General features: G+C 34.5%; 2 protein-coding genes and 1 non-coding gene across 5 annotated transcripts; 2 read left to right on the forward strand and 1 right to left on the reverse strand.

The window, feature by feature from the left end:
- The first annotated feature begins 3,185 nt into the window (after positions 1-3,185).
- On the forward strand, positions 3,186-7,682 carry LOC137731938 (squamosa promoter-binding-like protein 6). The gene is made up of 5 exons (XM_068471200.1): positions 3,186-3,316; positions 4,066-4,739; positions 5,534-5,670; positions 6,477-7,247; positions 7,484-7,682. Exons 2-4 carry the CDS (start codon positions 4,117-4,119, stop codon positions 7,241-7,243), a joined length of 1,527 nt encoding a protein of 508 aa, XP_068327301.1. The 5' UTR covers positions 3,186-3,316; positions 4,066-4,116; the 3' UTR covers positions 7,244-7,247; positions 7,484-7,682.
- Positions 7,683-12,316: 4,634 nt separating this feature from the next.
- LOC137730520 (protein CRABS CLAW-like) lies at positions 12,317-14,677 on the reverse strand. Of its 3 annotated transcripts, none has more exons than XM_068469513.1 (7): positions 14,477-14,677; positions 14,046-14,183; positions 13,579-13,678; positions 13,391-13,439; positions 12,981-13,056; positions 12,790-12,856; positions 12,317-12,648 (listed from the first exon to the last, which is right to left on the reverse strand). In XM_068469513.1, exons 1-6 carry the CDS (start codon positions 14,570-14,572, stop codon positions 12,797-12,799), a joined length of 519 nt encoding a protein of 172 aa, XP_068325614.1. In that variant the 5' UTR covers positions 14,573-14,677; the 3' UTR covers positions 12,317-12,648; positions 12,790-12,796. The 3 variants fall into 3 exon arrangements, with proteins under 3 accessions (XP_068325614.1, XP_068325613.1, XP_068325612.1); XM_068469512.1 differs by having other exon boundaries at positions 13,579-13,681; XM_068469511.1 differs by having other exon boundaries at positions 13,579-13,684.
- Positions 14,678-20,681: 6,004 nt separating this feature from the next.
- Positions 20,682-20,753, forward strand: TRNAD-GUC (transfer RNA aspartic acid (anticodon GUC)). Its single transcript has one exon. It is a non-coding gene; the product is annotated as a tRNA-Asp (tRNA).
- The last annotated feature ends 356 nt before the right edge of the window (positions 20,754-21,109 follow it).

Here is a 21,109-nt window from a genome sequence, read left to right on the forward strand (position 1 = left end):
TTTGTTATATAATACTTTAGATTTTCTAATTTGTTGTCATATAATACTTTAGCTTTTCTACTTTTTCTTCCGACATTCAATCTATCATTGTCACTTGATGTCCTTCCGACATTCTTCACGTGACAATGACGATTGAATGTCAGAAGAAAAATTAGAAAATCTAACGTTAAGGAAGAATTCGGCTAATTAAAAGAGTTTAGGAGTGTAATTAACTAAAATTAAAGTTTAAGAGAAAAATTAACAGCACCTTAGAGGGTGGTCCCCCTTTCTCGCATAAAAGCAATCAGAATTCAAATATGCCGCGTTTTACTAGGAAGGATCAAACTCAAGAGATAAATTAATGAATATCTCCAAGATTAATTACAACCTTCAGTGAGTCATGTTAGTTTTGACTAATCAACCTTCAAAAGAAGTTGATATTTTGATTATTTGACAAATGATTAAGTGCCACACACCGTCTTTTGTTAATGATAGACTATTCATTAAAATACATCAAATATAAGTGATCGAGCATTCTTTGATTGTTAAGGGATCACGAAAATTAGTAAAAAAAATTCAAGTGATAAGGATAATATTTTTGGATTAGTTAATTTATAATGCATATACAATCTTCGATTTCCTTAATTTAATTAAAAAGTCTAATTAGAAAATATTGATTTCATGATTGAAGGAATTGATTTCATGATCGGACATGTCCAATAAATAATTTTTTAATAAAAAGACATGTCCAATAATGCTATAATATATTGTTTGTCGGTGCGAAAAAACATTATGTGTCACACCTTAAGATGTCCCATGTGAATGTGGACAAAGAGGCACCAATTGCATAGAGATAGAGAGGCATGCTTGGCAACATCAGACTGTCCCCCATCAAATGGTTCACCAATTCATAGATGAAATGGGTCACATCGCCACTTGCCAACAAATATGTTATGTATCTAAAATTATAATTCAATACCAATAGAGCCACATCCCTTAGCATTTACCAACACTTTGTATAGTTTTGTAAATGAGGTTCCTCTTCGGATTCTTTTTGTAGGAATCTTAAGTATCTTCATATTTTAATCGTTCATCGTATATCGTGTGGTTAATTTTTGTTAAGTATTATTTGTGTTTAATTTTAAATAAACAGATTAAAATGATCTCTAACTGCACGATGTACGATGAATAATTGAGATGTGAAGATCCCTAAAATCCCTACAATTTGAATCTAGATGGAATCCAAATCCAGGCAAACTAGCTATTCAATTTATATAGATACAAAGCCGATATACCTTTATTTTGACACCAAAAACCTAATTATGTTGTTGCTCACCTCTCTCATGTCTCTCTCCCATCAATTGAATTAGTACTAGTCGAAGAAATGGAAATTCTAGCATTTGGTTGATGATAAATGTGAAATGAAAAAAAAAAAAACAAGAGGGATTGTTGTTGGGAATGAAATTCAGTTATTTGGACTTATTTTCACAAAAAAATAGAGAGATGAATTGATATAAATAACCAATTCGATAATGAAGTTATCGACAATGAGATCAAATCTATGGAACTTACTACAATACTTACATATTCAATACAATCATCATTTGACGGTCATATATAATTCATATGAAAATATATGCATATATATTTGATACAATCACTATCTAACTGTTGAGATGATGATTATATTAAATATATGTAAATTGTAGACCAACACATGGCATTCGGGCACTAAAATGTAACAATTGAAGGTAAATTCCTTTTTTTATGTACAAACTATTAACAATTTGGACCATTGATTAATTGATTGGATACAAATCTCACAATGTAATAACATATAAAGTACTAGTTTGGTACTGATGTGCTTTTATAAAAAGTGGGTATAAAAAAAGCTATGCTCAAAAAGGTGTTTGGTAAACACTTAAAAACAACTTATTTTCACAGTTTTGAGTGAAAAAAGCTAAAAACGTGAAGCAACAAAAATGAGCTTATTCTCATAGCACAGCATAATCAATTTTTTTTTCAAAGCACAACAATACCAAATCAGTCAAAAGTACAATTTGATGAAAACACAAGTCAAATTCAAACCCTTTAGAGGACTAGGGATGGGCAACGGTTATAGTGGACGGGTAACCGCGGTTATTTACCTATAACCGTTTATGCTCATACCCGTATAACCGTTTACCCGTTGGGTAATTGTCTAAACGGTTATACCCATACCTATAACCGTTTATAAACGGTTAACCATACCCATAATCGTATACCCATTTTACTGTAACCGTTTAATATCCATTTACCCATTTTAACCCGTTTATCTTTTTTTTTATTTTTTAACCAATACCCCTTTTTCACCCGTCATGTTTTTTAACAACTTGAAAATTAAAAAACAAAAAATTGTTATATATATATTTTTTTTTTGACAATTAAACACCGTTATAAATACATTCATCATAAATTTCCATATTTTAATTTTTTAAGTCCTTATACCATTCCAATAATTGAAATTACAGTTTACGGACGATATTTTTAATTGTTAACAATGAAGGTAATATAATATTTGCAAAGTATTATTGGGTTACGAAAATTGTTTCGAAGACAAGTCAGTCAATTTCATGGTTACCAGTAAGGAATTTAAATTAATTTGGCGAATTTCTTGTGGATGAGAATCATCATTCCTGCAGCAGTGTTATTGAGAGAAGGACCGATGAATTCCTTGCTAATTTATTGGGTGCTAAGTATTATTGGACCGAGAACATGGTTTGTGTTAATTTTACATATATAAAATAAATGGATAAACGGTTACCCGTTTATAACCGCGGTTAATATTCATAACCACCCATTTAAATTTCACGGGTAAATGGTTATACCCATAACATTTTATTTATCTAAACAGTTACCCATAACTGTAACCGTGAAATTTAAATAGACTGGTAACCGCGTGTATTTCGTCCATCCCTCTAAAGGGACACATAATTAAATGAATTGATTACCTAAATTAACTTTAACCCCAATTGTTTGGAGGGAAAATGAACAAAGGGGAAAGCAAATCCTCCACTTTGTCCCTGTAATAACAAGGAAAAGAGATGGACAAAAATGGAATTTTACATCATTTTAATTTTCTATTCTTAAAAACTAGAAAAGACCTCGAGGCATGCTTTTGGTCAGTCGTTGAGAATTCTGTTGACTCACAATCATAGTGTATCTGCTTCGACCTCACCAAAAACCTGGAAATTATTCTCTCTCTCTCCCTCCCTCCCTCTCCCTCTCCCTCTCCCTTTCTCTCTCTCTCTCTCACCACTCGCTCGCTTCGTGCCTTGATTCTTGTTGGTTTCATTTGGTATGCAAAATCCATCCTTTTCAGATGTCTTTTTTTCCATTTTATATTCTGTTTGGTTCCCGAGAAACTGTAGGAAAACGAGCAGAAATTTTTCAACAGCCATTTTGTTTCGCATATATAATTTTTTAGTATCGAAAACCCACAGACGTGAAATGGGTTTTAAGTTGTTTCTTGAAATGGGTATTATGTATTATTTTCTCTGCTTCTTCAAAAATTGAAAAAAAATGTCATCTTTTCACTGCTTCTTCTTACTCGTAGTTTTTTGACAGAAAAATTTGAGCTTGGACATTTCATTTTCTTTGGGTGATTTCAAATGTGAAAGTCGGTGGAAGATGTAATTCTATAATCTGGGTATATTTTGGTTTGAGTTTTGAGGCTCTGTTTGGTTGCTGAGAAAATCGATGAGAGCGAAAGTATGGAATGAAGCATTAAACTTAATTATCTCATAAAAATCAAAATCAAAACTTCCCCTTTTTCTACTTTGTTCCTGTGATTGCTCTGCAGCCAAAAAAAGAAATGATTTTCTTGTTACTACTTAATTAGGGAAGCAGTGGTTTCATCTTCTTGTTTGATGGGTTTGTTTAATTTCATGCAGTATCCTGGCTGTGTTTTTTCTTGGCATCTCTAAATTTTTTATTAATTGATGTTTATTGCTTTGATTGTTGATATTATTTGCCTGCATTTCCTATTCTTGTGATTTATTTAGAAACGGAAATTAATGGACCTTTTTCTTTTGTGAATTGTGGTAGGAATTTAACATTGCTGCAGAAAACTGCTTGAATTAGATTCTGTTTCTACCTATGGAGTCCTGGAGTTTTGGTTCAGAAGAGAAAGGGTTTTTGTTTCCGGAAGAAATCGATATACCAACTGATGCATTTTCAAGGAATACTAGAAAAGCATTCCTGGACTTGGATGACAAAACTTGCTTTAATTTTGGCAAGGAATCAGTTGACAGCGTGGGGTTCATGGATTTGGGGTTCCCTGATATTAACCAAGGAGTGGAAATCTTGAATGGTGTGGTTTGTAATGATTCTAGTTATAATTCTGTAGCTTCACCGAGTTGTTTGATTAGTTCAAATTCATCTTTTGGTGAGGGAGAATCCGGGTCGAAGTTTTCAGGCCCTGTGACTGAATGCAGTAGTATGGATTCATCAATGATTGCTTTGAAGCTAGGGAGCTTGGCTGATAGCAGAGGTGGGCAGAATATTCAGCATTCGATTTCTACAGAGAGGTCAAAAAAAGCTGGCAATGGCCCGAGGAGTTTGTACCATCCCGCTCCCACCTGCCAGGTACATGGGTGTAACATGGATCTTACCTTCTCAAAGGATTACCACAAGAGGCATAGGGTTTGTGATGCTCACTCCAAGACTGCCGTAGTGATTGTTAATGGAATCGAGCAGCGGTTTTGCCAGCAGTGCAGCAGGTGGTTTTTTTTTCTTCTGAATTTTGCCTATGCATTTACTTTTACTTTGCTTGTCCTTAAATGTTTATAGAATGTTATACTGGCATATGATCATAGGAAGATTAGTGTTAATTCGTTTCCTAATTTTGTATCCGGAATAAACCTGCGAATCCCAGTTCTTATTTCTGAGGTTAAGTGCTGACTTCCTATGTTGATCATGATTTATGAGGAGTAAAAACATGTCAGTAAGTATATATGAAATGTGAAATAGAGTTGAGGAAAGTTATTTTGCAGATTCAGAATTTCACCTCATTATTGGTCATAGGATTTGGCACATAGTAGGATCTCATACGCATTGTGAGGGATCGATTCCCAGACACTCCATTTGATGATTGAAAATCGTAAGAAAAATATAATTCTTTCTCCACAAACAAAAGAGGAAATTTGTATCTTTTTTATTCAACTTCAGCTTCAGCCTCGACCTTTATATAACATTTATGAGATTCCATGCTTTTTTTTTTTTCTTTTTCAAATGCGTTAGTGATACTCAAATAAATCCTAGGACTTTGATTGGACAGTGATATGATCTTCTCCCAGTCCAAATAGGAAGCTCTCTCTAACCTCTACACGTCTAAGATTCCGTGTGATATGAACTAAATGAGTTTTTTTGAGCTTCAGAAAATTCGAGTTTTATTTGCTCCAGTGTAGGTTTTCAACTTTGACATGGTTTTAATTGACATGTGATTTTGAATATCAAAGTGCTTAATTGTTACAAGTGGTTTGAAGTATGAACAAGGGCATTTTTCTGTGATTAGGTTTCATCTTCTTGCTGAATTTGATGATGTGAAGCGCAGTTGTCGTAGGCGCCTAGCTGGCCACAACCTTCGCCGAAGGAAGCCTCTACTAGATACCCTCGATTGTAAACCGCATAAGTTGATCCGGACATGTCAAGGTATGAACATCCCCGTATATTCAATCTGCTTGTGACACGCCTCGCACTAACCCAGCTGAATTTATTATTTTCTTCTAAAATGTACTCTCTGTTCTTCTTTAAATCTGCCGCAATGCTTACCAAGCCAGAACTTTGACGGATTTTTCACCGATGGAACTTTCAGTAAGAAGGAAAAAGAAATCGAAAATGATCCATGTTACTTTTGTCACAAGAGGACTAAACAGCCTTAGCATTTTCGTAAGATCGCAAGATTCTAGAACCATGTTTGATGCATATAGTTTCATAAAAATGGTAATGGAATAACCTTGCTGTCTGAGCATGTCTGTGGTTGGAATTTAGAGATAAGAGAAGATAACTTTTATGCTATTCTTTTCTCCCACTACATGTCTTTACCTATAATATGCTATTTTGAAAGAAAAAAACCTTTTGAGCTAACAAGGTTAAAAGGGTGTGGCCACATCAGCCACCCACAGAGATTCTTTCAATTCTCTCCATCCACAGATTTTTGTGAAGTTAGTTTTGGAGCTTCTAAAAGGAATACACAGCATAAATCGGCATTAAGGATTAAAGCGTGTGCAAACAGTATCATTCTCAAAACATTCGATAAGAACATAATAAAAAGGCACTTGTTATGCAGATGAATATATATCTTCTGTCTAGGAATCCACATTCATACAGGAATCGTTTATAAAAGTATCTATCTTAAAACACTCAAGAAGTAATATGTGATCTGTAGAACTAATTGCATGATAGGATGACTTCATGAACTATGTTTTTTACGGTTGGCTTTTATATTGTATTTGCAGGAAACGGGTATATGGGAAGCTCCTTTCCGAAGGGCACACCCTCTGTTTTTTCGGATAAACTTCCAGATGGCTGCATTCTGTATCCAGAATATGAGCAAGCTAACCAATATGGAAATGTCAAATCTGAAGACGGGTCAACCTATGGTCAGTCTGTAACACCCATACCAAACAGGCAGTTTATCCCAAAATCATTCCACCATCTGCCTGGCCTTGGCAAACAGTTTGCTCCAGGAATTCCCTCGTCAGGAAATGAATACTCTATCTTTGATACAGCATCAAATACTCAGAAAGCATTTGGGGCTTCAAACTCCAGCTGTGCTCTCTCTCTTCTGTCAGCTCAACCGCATAACTTATCAAGCAATTCAGCCGGAGTTCAAGTGCCTAACCCCCTGATCAATCAAAGAGCCTATCACTGTTTTGGTCAACTTAATGAAAAGACTTCGAGGGTAAACTCCATGGAAAATTGTGGACGAAACAGGACCTACCCGTTTAGTAAGAAATCTATGGGAGCCAACCACATGGAATCAGCAAACATTTCTGATTCTAGTCATGCTGCTGACTTCCAACTTCACACAGACAGGGCTTATCATGTGTCAGATTGCTTGAGTGCCAAGTATTGTGTTTCTCCTGAATGCGGAACAACTTTTGATTTGCTTCAATTGTCATCACACCTTCAGAGAGTGGAGCATGAGAGGAACTTTCTCCAAGTAAAGCAGGAAAATGGAAAATTCTACTGTTTCCCGACAGGCATGCAAGCAACAATGTGATTATGTGAGTGTTTCCACTAATTAGAATCTCTGTCCTTGTTTCTTTTATCACACCTTGTCAAGCATTCCCAGCTTGAAAAGTTCATCCGAAATTGAGCAGCAGCATAATAGAGATAAATGTTGTATGCATTAGGGATGAAATAAGAACCATGAAATTGCTGGCTACATCTCCACGTTTATGTAACTTTATGCAGGATATTCGTGCGGATTTGATTAAAAACGGTGTTAACGAATGTGCAGGTTGCTGGAGGCAGTTTGGATCTTCAGCATCAGAATTCCAACATTTCCACAGAGAGGCTGGTAGAAACTTTAGATACCATTGGTAGCAACACTCTGTTCCGAACGGAAAATATAGCTATCTAGTTTTGATGTGGTAAAAGGCTAAAAGCTATGTAAGCTGGATTTTTGTAAGTTGCTATAGATGCCTTTATGTTAATTATCTGCAAACTTTTACGGTAATCGAGTGATTTAAGATATTATTACACTATCATTGGTCCAATTTACTGTGATGGTGTTCAAATTGCACCTGCTCTCTCTCTTTGGGCATATGGATAACTGTGGTTGATTTTGTGGAAGATATCATGCCTGATCATCGAGAAATTCTAAGCGGCAACTGCGATATAATCCCACACTAATATCACTCTGATCACAAAACATATACTTAAAAAGTGCACTATCCGTCAAATAGAGATTGCCAACTGATAAATTAGTGACATGAGTGAATCTCAAGTTAATTAGCTACATTTTTTTTTTATATAAAAGAAGGGACCAGCTGATAGCGAGGTCATGGTAGTCCAACCTTTCACGGGTCGGAAAGACTAACATAGGCATTTCAGCTTCTTCTTGAGCACCATCTTGTGATTCACAAGTATAGAAAATTGAACCCATAATCAATCGTGTAAAAACTTAAAATTTGCCCCAATCATTGAACCATCCCGTGGTAGATAATTAATTAGCTTCCTTATCGTCGGTATCTTTGTTTAATAGTTAATTATCATACAGTTGTGCTGCAGCATGATGTCCACTGTAGTTTTATACATTATCCCAAACCCTAGAATTTGTGATCACTTAACTTTAAATCACTTCCAATTAAAGCAAAAAAAGTAGAGTGGCCAAGGCTCTTATCCACCTTTCGAAGTTGAAAGCCACCAACCATTAGTGCTCACTATTCACTAATCACTCCTTTTAATTAATTATATTTATGCATTAATCTATGAGATTTGGAATGCAATCATTTGACACGTGACTAGGATCCTGCTTATTTTATATAGCACAAAAATACTCAGGAGACTCTCAAAGTAAGACTCTCTATAAATTCTTTGTCACCTCATAGTTTAACATCAATTCTCATGCTAATATTATAAAATATTGTGTCAAAAAACATGAGGTGACAGAGAAACATGAAGAGTACCACTTTTTGAGAGAATCTACTTAACATTTCTCTTATGTAACAATATGTGTGTGTGTATAAAATTTATACATACAACTCGGACATAAAGTATGAAGGGCTTCGTCTTTGCATTTGACATGATTAAATCAATAATGTTTAGACTAAGGAGGAAGATTAGTGTGCATGTTCGTGTGCATGTGTGAAAAGTACTTAAAGCCAATGTCGCGACTCATGTCAAGGTTGTAGCAATCATTTGACATCAGGAATGACGTCGTTTAAAGCCACTTCCACCTTGACGAACGCTTATTGATTAATCGAACCTGGCACTCTGAGAGATGTTTCAAGGTCAAATTTCCAAACTCGTTGATAAAAGTGGTTTTGAAACCAAAACCTCTATACTCGAAGGTTTGGGGCTTTTTAGTTAGCATAGCCTCAATGGACCAAGGGCCGAACAGGTTACCGAAAAGAAAGGCCGAGTACAAGAATCCCTGCTTGCTAACCAATCTGTAAATGGTGAGGCCTCTTTGCCAAACGATCAAAAAAAAAAAAAAAATCTCATAAAAAAAAAAGTGCTTGTACTCATTAGAAAGTGCTTTTAGCTCTCACAAAAGCACTTTCAAATAGAAACTTATGGCTTATTTTGGAGTGCTTTTAAAATGATTGAAAATGCATTTAGAGAATATTTTTAGGGTGATCCTAGAGAGACCAAATTTTTAGATCATCTTTTATAGATCACATGATGTGATGAGAAATGGTTGGACTCATTTTTAAATTATCAACAAAACAGCCCAATTATCAACTGTCACATTATGTGGTCTACAAAAAATGGTCTGAAAATTTGGTTTCCCTAGCATTTTCCATATTTTGTTTGTTCCAAATGTATTTGAAGTGTTTCATGCAAGAACCATTAGTTATTTGCTTCTTGCATGAAGCACTTCAAGTACTTTTACAAGATTCACTTGTATTTTTACTAAGGATTGCTTCCAAATATTTTTATGAAAAGCACTTTCACCATTTTAAAATCGCTTCTCAAACGAGCCCTTAGTCTCCCAATATTGCTGAAAAATAGGGTTACGTGCTCAAATTGGGTAATAGAATAATCAAAGAAAATAATTCATGGGTCTTGCACATCAAATATCTTTCCTATGATTCGGTATTAGGGTTTCACGAACATTATAGTTTTATTGGCACGTTCTTGGTCCCTAGTTTGGCAATTCAATTTCAAGTTCATATAGATATTGTTAGGTTTTTCCAGCCCATGATAAGTTGTCCTAAGTCTATAAGGAATTATAGTCTTAAGAGGATTAAATTGTTTTCCCAGTTAGAGTTGTTTTCCCAATTGGAGTTAGTTTCTCAATTGGAGTAGGATTTATAATTAGATTCCAATTAGGATTAATAATCCTTATTGAAGAAGACCTTTATTATGTCTATATAAAGGGGCTATTATACTAGTTTTGAATTTAAGGCAACAAAATAATAAATTGTATACCACTAAAGGGATTAGAGCGAGAGAATATTGTGAAGTGTGTGCCAAAGAAAAGAAAAGAAAAGAGATAATGTATTTCTTATTCTTGTTCTTTTAGGTTTTTCGTCAAGTCCTATTTCTAGAGATTTGGCAAGATTATTGGTTGTACTCATTATTGATATAGTGAAAGATTGTTGTTGTTGTCCCGTGGACGTAGGCACATATTGCTGAACCACATAAATTCTTGGTGTTATTTATCTTGGTTATTTGTTTTTCAATTTCCGAAGTTTGTTCTATTTTTCCCATTCTTTAATGCGATATTCTCAACAAGTGGTATTAGAGCCAAGTTTGGCTGATATCCGTTTAGAATGGAGGGTGCAATTATGATGAAACTCCCCCGCTTCAACTGGGTTACATGGAAATCAAGAATGGAGGACATGCTTTATTGTAAAGATCTCCATGAGCCAATTGAAGTTATTAATAGCAAGCCAGCAAATATGTCTGATGCTAATTGGACCAAGATGAATCGTAAAACTATTGGCACGATTAGACAATGGGTGGTTGAGAGCATCTATCGCCATGTGTCTAAAGAAACTGATGCGCAAGCTCTTTGAAAGAAGTTAGAATTCCTCTTTGAGAAGAAGACCGCTGCCAAGAAAGCATTCCTTATCAAAGAGCTTGTCAACATGAAGTATGTGGAAGATGTTAGTGTAACTGAGCACTTGAACAACTTTCAGAACGTGATCAGGTAGCCACTATGGGTTTGAATATTGAAGAAGAGCTACTAGCACTGTTATTGATAGGATTCTTGCCAGATAGTTGGGAAACCTTCGTCCTAACTGTAAGCAATTCGGCTTCTAATGACGTACTGTCTATGGATGCTGTTAAGGATATCATGTTTAATGAAGAAACAAGGAGAAAGTTTCAAGTGCAGGCGCTAGACACCTTTTTGTGACAAAGAAAAAAGGCAAAAATTATGGTGAGACGAGATTCATTAATGGTGGCTGCCACTATTGTGGGAAAAGGGTGACATGAAGAAGCATTGTTGTAAATGGAAAAAGGAACAAAAGGATGGGAACAATATTGTAGGTTTTGTGACTTGCGATGAAGAGCTTTTTTAATGCAGATGATTGATGGTTTCTTGCAAAGAAGTCTATATTTGCCTTTGCCAATGAAAATGAGTAGTTCGATCAGGGGGAGTCTGGTCATGAAAACTTTGATCAATGGGAGTTTGGTCAAGATGAGCAATCCTATTATTTATTTATTTTTTGTATACCTTCCTCATGGTCTGGAGGGGAAGATTGTTAGGTTTTTCCAGCCCATGATAAGTTGTCCTAAGTTTATGAGGAATTATAGTCTTAAAGGATTAAATTGTTTTCCCAATTAGAATTGTTTTCCCAATTGGAGTTGTTTACCCAATTGAAGTTAGTTTCTCAATTGCAGTAGGATTTATAACTAGATTCCAATTAGGATTAATAATCATTATTGAAGAAGACCTTTATTATGTCTATATAAAGGGGTTATTGTACTAGTTTTGAATTTAAGGGAGCAAAACAATAAATTGTATACCACTCAAGGGATTAGAGTGAGAGAATAGTATAAAGTGTGTGCGAGAGAAAAGAAAAGAGATAGTGTATTTTTTGTTCTTGTTCTTTCAGGTTTTTCGTCAAGTCCTAGTTCTAGAGATTTGGCAAGGTTATTGGTTGTACTCATTATTGATATAGTGAAAGATTGTTGTTGCTGTCCCGTAGATATAGGCACATATTGCCAAACCACATAAATTCTTGGTGTTATTTATTTTGGTTATTTGTTTTTTGATTTCCGAAGTTCGTTATATTTTTCCCATTTTTAAACGTGATATTTTCAACAGATATCAGTGTTTAAGATAAGTACTCTTGAAACATAAAAAAATCGTAACTAGAGATTTGGAAAAGGAAACTAGTCACTTGTCTCTTAAGAATGTGTCTTGAAGCCATCGCAACTTACCAGACAAACCCAAGACAAACCCCTCGGCGAAAGCAAGGAGCACAACAATATGCACAAAAAATTCAATAAAATTAGCTCAGATGTATCCTTTCTTTCAAGTTTGTCTCTATGCAAAGGTTATTAAGCCACCTATGTTATGGTTATGTAAGGTTTAGTAGTGATTGACTCTTCTAGCAATCGTATTGACAGCGCAAGGCTTCGGATGGACAAGATTCACGAAGTTAGGGTTCAACCAGAAACTATATTAACAAGAGAATTTAAGTTCATTAACCAAATTAGAATACTGATCAGTCATTCTAATTTAATACAAATTACCAAACACTAACAAAAACTACTCTTAGTACGGAAGTTAAGTTCATTATCGAAGAAACAAAAAGTACGGAGAGTCAAAGTTCTAAACACGAATTAAACGAGTACTTAATCAATTACATGCACGCTGAATTGCTAATGAATGATGACGTAGTTGCTAGGAAGCAGCTGCGGATGATTAATTAAGATCTCCATGTAGTCATGGCGTTTTAGGGTTTTGGCAGCTCGTAGTTAGGATGTTCTTGCCTGCAAAATCTGAGCCCTTGAAAGCATCAATCAGAGAGGAAAATTGAACCCAACTTTCTTCATGCCACGAAAAATAGAAAATGAAAGAAAAAATAGTGATTGAGAAACAATGTCAATATATAAATAGATAAACAAGATATTGTCTCTTACGTTGTTGTTAATAGCTCCCAGAACCTGATCCTGCAGCTGAAGATTGACCGGGAATGTACCTAGCCCACTACAATACAATAGAAATATATTGATACAGCTAGTTAGAATATCTTTCAAATTATAAACGACTTCTGGGCAAAAATCCATGTGTGTGTACCTGAAACCCTATCAGCAGGAAAAAGGAAACTTACATTTTTTGCAGCAGCACTAAAAGCTTCACGATGTGGAATCTCTGGGTTCGCTGCTTTGATTCTCTGGATCTCATCTCTATCAAAAAACAACGATGCATTTGGATATGTATGATATCGATATACATAATTTATGTAACTAAGTACTTTAGTTAGGGCTTGGTTGAAGCACCTAATCATATTTTCTTAGAGTTTTCGATTATGGTGACATGATGTTTAATTGATTCAAACTATATTTCACTTCATGCTTCTTTGATTCATGAATAAAGCCTTCCTCGTACCATCGAGGTTACTCAAAAATATATAAAATACATACAGTGATGTCAATGTCAAAGAACAACTTAAAAGAAAAGTAAATTAACAGTATAAATTAATACTAATTAATTAAGATGGCTAAGCTTGTATCTCCTTACTTCATGAATCGATTGTAGGCAGATGGAAGTCTGTGTTTCTTCTCCGGTGCTGCAAGACAACAAACATATTGACATTTATGATAAAGAAGAGTAACAAGTCCTTTAATTATATTTAAATCTAGCTATCATTAAATAAAGGGATTGACTAAATAAGCCTTATTGAAATGTGGTTGTAAACTTGTACGTACGTTTAACAACAAAGGGTGCTTTGGGGGATGGTGGGTCGCTTGATACCGGTGACGATGATGTGGAGGATTGGTCCTTCTTGAAGTCATTGCAGCAGCCCGCCTGCTTCTAATTCCAATATTGATCACTTTCCTTAGTTAGCAACATACACACAAATAGAGATAGGGTTTTCTTAATTAATTTCTTCTGTACACTGCTGGTTTCTTTTACATAGATATATATAGGTGGCTATATATCACTAGGGTTTTCTTATACTGTAGAAAAACCCTAGAGAGATATATCACTAGGAAGATATATATATATATATGAAAACTTTTACCAAACGCAGGTTTGGCGTTCACAAAGACATGTGATATATGTATACATATAGTACTGATTACATATATGTCGACGGATATGATTACCTTCTTTGTTTTTGTATATCTATGATCGAGAGAAGCTAGTTGGCAGAGTAATTAGTAATATTTACCTGAAGAGTCAAGGAGGTGGGGTGATCAGGAAGGCATTGACCTTGGAGTGGAGGTCTGGTGCTGAGAAAAGAGAGGTTACTGCAATGACCACATTTCACTGTTACTGTGTCCATGAACCGTTTGCATGGAATCCCAACCTACAGAAACATCCAATTAATTAGTTAAAAACAAGTTTCTTTTTCCTTCCAAAACTATATACATGTTTACAAATAAGAAACAGAAACTAGCAGATGAGAGAGGAGAGAAAAGTAAATGATGTTAGGGCATGATTCTGAAAGTGATACTTGTTGATAGAGAGAGAATGCGGGTTTTATTTTAAATATAGCTAGTCAACATATATATATGAAGGTAGACAGCCTGTATATGTATATGTGTGTGTGTGTGTGTGTGTGTATCATGCATATACATACACACACATATGTTTGATTACCGCAAGAACAGTGTTGCAGAAGTTGCACCGAACATAGCAAAGGTGCTCAGATGGCTGATTAATGAGGTCCATGGTAACTTTCTCTTCCATGTTCATGTTGGAAAGAAAAAGAAAAGGCTAAAGTTTGAAGATGGAGAAGAAGAAGAAGAAGAAGCAGAGGAGGTTTGTAAGATGAAAGTTTGGGGTTTGTGATGAGATGAAGGGCTGACTAGGAGGCACTTATAGATTGGGACAAGTAGCTAGGTTAGCTAGGAGGATAGCGTCAAAAGGAAATCTAACGTTACTAGTCATCATCATCGTACTACTTCTGCACTTAATTGCAATGCAGAGACCTCAGTTGCACGTACGTATACGAACTACAAACTTTGCTAAAAAGACATTGACTCAATATCTCCCCATTTTCTCGAGAAAAGATTCTATTTGTGCTCCTATTTTATTTTACCTTCTTCCCAAATAAATTTGGTTGGAAACAATTAACTAGTTAGCAAATTTTTTTTGGTAATAACTAGTTATATATAGCAATTAATTTACTTTCTTTTCAAGTTAGAGTTTCTATATGTTTCCTGTTTGTTTTCAAATTAATTAAGTCTTTAATTAGTACACTTCTTGTAACTCAAGAGAATTAAATATGTCAAGATATGGTCTTTTTGAGTTATGAAGTTGTCCTAACAAATTATAGTGTTCTTTATTTTCAGTCAATGGAAAAATAATCTGAGTTTCTAATCGCTTTTTTTTTTTCTTCTTTTTCTCGTTGTTTGATTCTTTGTACAATATAGTGGTAATGTTCAAATCTATGTGAGAGATTTTGGTCTCCCCTTTATTATCTTCATACTTCCCGTTTAAGTTCAATTACCCATCTTAGACTTAAGCTTATTCAAGTTGATTAGGACAATTTGCTACTCTGTATGCATTACTAATTTACTTATATTCAAATCTAGTAGTTTACACAAATTTAAGGAATAAGATTACCCGTCAAAATTAGTATATTTGTCTTCTTCTTCTTTTTTCTTCCTCAAGTTGTCAACTAATCATCTATTGATTTGATTGATGCCTTAGCCAAAGAAAAGGGAACAATTTCATGCATTGAGACGGACGAAGTAACCTAATAAAGATTCTCGAGACTGAATATGAATATAAAATTTTATTATATAAATCATCATGCTGTGAAAAAACATTAGTGCATGATATTAATATTTGAGATTATATGATTATATATCGTCACATTGAATGGAGAGATTTTTCAGGTGCTCGGACACGGATGGTACACTATATGTTATGCAAGTGGAGATTTTTTTTTTCTTTAAGGGTTCCTCCATTTGCATAATGACATACTACTCCATGTCCCGTATGCATTGAAAATCTCTTTATTGAATGGTAGAGATGCAATCTTATAAAGCGAATTATTAATTAAATAATTATACATTCGAAACAAAACGTTTTAATTGAAATTTTTATTCTCTCTCCTATCTCATTAATTCTATCTTAATCTTTCTTCTCCCTTATTTCCTTTCGTCCTCTGCATATCTTAGACTGTCTCTTTCTTCTCCATTTGTGATCCTCTGAAATGAGTACACTAATGCCAGAAATTATTTGCAATGTCCAGAAAATGTGATGACGTTCCTGGCGTTTACCAACAGAAAAGAAAAAAAAAACATAGAGTACATACAGAAAAAAAGTATATACGGTAAATGATTTTTTAGAGGATTGCAAAGTTCTCATCTTGCAATTTAAAATTCAAATAGTTGAGGTTTTATTATGTTGACCTATGAATGATGTGCATATATAAATTTGATTGAGTAATTTTGAACGGAATGGGCCAAAGACAAGGATTTTAAGAAAATCCCAATAAGAAAAAAAATTGTATAAGTAAATTTCTCATTGTAGTGTAGATATAAGTTGAAATAGATATTAGTGTTTTGCAGGATTTGGTTGGTACTTTGTAGTTTGTACAATGTACTTATGCGACTATCAAGATCGATCAGTGGTGGAGTCAGAGTTTTTAAATAATGAGATCATGATTTCGACTGAAAAAAAAAAAAAAAAAAAAAAAAAACTTCATTGGACCATTTCATTTAGCATATGGCAAGAACATGTCTATTCTTGCCAATATTTGTTTAAGACTTATGCTAACAATGTTAACAATTACTATGATATGTAGAGATTTGTCAAGGGTGGATCACATATTGGCTCCACCACTTATCAAGATTAGCAAAAAAAAGGAAGGAGAAACAAATAATGAGATAGCAGGGAAGAGAATGGAGAGAAAAAAGATGGAAAAAGATGCATAGGACGACAGAACTGGAGAAGAGATAGTGGAATGAGAAATTAATAATGGAGGTTGGGATTAATGAAACACAGTTCATATGATGAGAGAAAATAAAATTTTAATTAAGAATTTTCTTTTCAATAAATAATTATTTAAATTATAAAAATAAGTTATATTAATCTGATTACATCTCAACTATTAAAGTATATAGATTTAATCACCCCCATGTATATTATATATACTATTTACCCTGCAGTATCCCACAATAGAGGACATGTCCCATCCAAAAGATTGCTACACAACAAGACCACCAGAGAAACAATTTGGAAAATAACATTTAGCCATTTTTTGTGTTATACCCTACTGCCTATTGACATCTATAGGAACCTAGGACAATTCACAAAATGAAAATATTGTCGGGAAATTTTATTTTTCAATTTGAACAATGCTTGGTTACTCAACGATGAGTAATAACTCTTCTTAAAACTCTTCATGTTTGAATTACAAATGTTTGTGCTTTTGATCGAAACTGTTCATATTACAAATCACTTTGTAAATATCATTTCTGCAAAAAAATGAATTAAAACTAAAGTCGTTTAGTCAATTTATTGTAACAAATACATAGATAGTTCATCATGGTTTTGACAATTTTGTTCATCTACTTTATATAATTCGAGGACTAAACGACCTTAGTTTTAATTGATTTTTTGCAGAAGCGCTCTTTATAAAATGATTTATAATATGATCATAAATACGAAGTTATATAGATCGGCAACGAATGTTTTGAGTAGAAACTCCTACTTATTTTTTGAGTAACCAAGTATTATTCTTTCAATTTAGGGTACAACTTTGTGGGGATTCAAATTAAATTGGACATTTTTCAACAAACATAAGAAAGTATCTCAAGAGCGATAGCTATTTTTTTCCGATAAGAGAGAGATAGCTAGTTGATGAACATTAGACATAATATACATCTAAGACCAACTATTATCCGCATTGTCACATAGAATTAATATCTCCACTGTCCCAGAATCTCATGAGTTCCACATCATGTAAGAGATTAGATAAATTGAGAAAATAGCTTCGTTTATATTGTAACAAGTAAGATGCTAATGTGAACACATATAACAGATTGCATGGTAAATAAATTTGGCGAGTATTGTTCATGCATCTATAAACCCTAATCATGCAATGCGACGACAACCTATCTAGCCTGTAGTAAATATGAACTGGAATTTGGAGCCAACCAGTAACCAGGCAGCTAGAAATTTAATGAGTTGAATGAATGAAAAGTTAGAACTGAATGAAGGTGAATGAATCAATGAAATAAATCAAAGAAAAAATTGAAAAGGTAAACATAGCATAGCTATAGTAGTACTCCAGTAGTGAAGAGAAGAGGTCCTGTCATCCCTTCCTTCTTTTGTGGGTGCAATGCCAAAGTTGGAAACCTGAAAGAGACCAGTGCTGAAATCACATGTCACTTTCCTCACTCACCAGTCCACAGTGTGAATATTGAATTTAGGAGATAGCAAAAGGCAAATCGCTTGCCAGGACATGGGTTGTTTATAATTATATCTGCGTCTTTTTTATGTGATGGGACGATTCCCTCGGTTTCCCAAACAGGAAATAAAGCCATTTTTACACTTGAATCTCCAGCTTTCTTTGCTCGTGTATAAAACTATTTTCCCAAGGTCTCCTTTTCCTTTCAATTTTCTGCATGCCTGCATTTTCTACTTAATTTAGTCCTTTCCATGGGAGTAAATTGCATGCCTGCCTCTGCAGGCTGCAGCCCTCTCTCTCTTGTGCGTCTTTCTGCTTCTCCATGATAGCCCTTTGTATGTGGATTGGACGCCGCACGAGATTCCCATGTCATCTTTGAACCTTACCAAATTTCCACCACTTACCAGACCATACCCTTCTGGCTTCTGGTTGAGAGATTCTTTATTTCGTGTAACAAAGATTTAGTTATGTTATCGTTATAGTCTAATAAATACTTGGGGTGTGTTCAAAAAGTAAATTACTTGTAGTAAATTGGTGACAAATATGACATGAGATGAGAATTTCTTCTTCAGGTCGTCATGACTCATGAGTATGATCGATCTTGTTCCAATCCAACTTGTGGTTCCCTTCCTTAACATATTTGGACACAATCATTGGATGCATGGCCACCTCCAAATTCTATCTCTATCGGGAAATTCAGATTAGACCCATCTCAGCACCATATCTTTCTAGGCTCCAGCTACCTAGATGTGGTTGTCTTCATGTGTACACTTCCCTAACCTTTAGGGCGCCTTCTCTCTCATCCTAGTTGTTACGTTGATTCATTTAATAATACGCACTTATATTTATTAGTCCATTCTCTGACACTTTAAAAGTTTTTGTTAGGGTTTTGATTAACCGATCGGTATCAGAGTTGTAGCTACAGGATTACCCATGCTAGGGTTTCCGATCTTCGACCAAGAAAAAAACTAGGGTTTGTCCAATCCGCGTACCCGTGTCTTTTGCCTACAGGGTACACAGTTGGTTTTGGAGTTTTATATGATTGACAAGTTTGCATGTTAATTCTCAAACATGTTGAAGACTTATCAACACGAAAATGCCTTATCCACCCAAACTTCATATCTTCTAACTTAAAGCTTTTCCGGTGTTCAAGTTCGGCCGGCACCCTTCATCGCTCTTGGTTGTATCACAAAATCAATCATATCAATATTGTTCCCATCCGGGCTTAATGAGATTTTTAGGATTTTTGAATTGATTGATTTGGAATGAATTTTTGCAAAATACAAATTATAAATTGACAATTATAAGTTAAAGTATGATCAATTTTTGGAAGCTTCTATTTTAAGACCTCTATCTTAGTAATTTTCTGGCTTGCCATTAACCATATATGATGAAAACGAGGCCCAACAACCTACTTATAAAAGTAATCATATATCCGTGTTTATTAATTAACTATCAGTTTTTACATGTATGAGCTGATTTATGTGAGTCAATCGAAATGGTAAGGAAATCTATGTTAACTAAACTTTCCTCATACTATACACAATACAACCTAAATTAAGCATGAGTGATCAATAAATTATCCAAACTAAGCAACTCACAAAGGATTAAAGTGGCCATCAGCAATTTCTTAACCTGGCACATACCTAGTACGACGACAATGGGCAATTACTTGAGCCAAGGACAATTTGTTTTTTTCTCTTTCTTTCTTTTTTCATCGCTTTTTATCAATTGAAAAATAGTAGTATATGGCGATGAACACCTTCCTACCATGTCCAATATCTTTATCTTCATGGTCGTGGCCTTTTCTTTTTGTCAGAAGGTAGAGAATATTTATATAATAAAGTCCAAACAAACAAATTACATCGTACGTAGCCTTAGAAATGACGGACAAACTACATGTTTGTGGCCTGTTGGTGTAGAAGAGACTTGGCTCAGTATATCATGTAAAACTAAAGGATTTAGAGTAAATTTCAAAATACTTTGTGATTCTACACGAGTAATATTGACAAGAAAACAAGATACAATGCAACATTAAAAAATCAAAACAAAACACAGGAAATACCGTAAAAAACCAAAACAAAACGATTTATATGTCAAACTCGCATCCAAGCAAGTTGAGCGTTAGTCATCTCACCTATAATTAAGTAGACACAAATACTAGAGACTTTAGCATTAGTGAATTTGAGTTCGTTCACCAAAATAAGTGGTTAAGAGTGTTGGAAGTTACTAAATTTATCTACTAGATTTGGCGTTCGCAATTTGGTAGATTTGGTTTGTTTTTCATAGTTTTGATTAAGATTTCCATTATATATGTTTCTTTATTTATTATTTTTCAAATTTATTGTAGGATTCCGATCGTTTGTACTTATGGAGAGAATGGGAGCTTTTCGTTCCAATTAGATTAATTAAAAAGACGAATTATACTTTATCAACAATGTCGTTGTAGTATAGTGGTAAGTATTCCCGCCTGTCACGCGGGTGACCCGGGTTCGATCCCCGGCAACGGCGCTTCCTTTTTTATATTCGGCCTCGACTTTTATGAACTTTCTCTTACTGTCGGTCACCCAATGAAAAGTCACCCACCAATCAAATGGTTCTTCTAAACAGGCTTTTCTCGTTTTCACCCATTGGCCAATCACATTGCAGGGTCACATATCAAAATACAAATTCAGGTGGTTTAAAATTTTAATTACGGCTAACTACCCTCAAATATGTAGTGATTTTCAAAATGTGTCATATGGGCTTTAGTTATTTCACATTGCACCATAAGATTTTATTATTGTATGAATTACACTTTTTATCTATTTGATCGTTTAATTCTTAAATTAATGAGTTTTTAATTAATTTAGTACAAATATGACTTA

Source organism: Pyrus communis, chromosome 4, assembly GCF_963583255.1.
Source record: "Pyrus communis chromosome 4, drPyrComm1.1, whole genome shotgun sequence".
Classification (NCBI taxonomy): Eukaryota; Viridiplantae; Streptophyta; class Magnoliopsida; order Rosales; family Rosaceae; genus Pyrus; species Pyrus communis.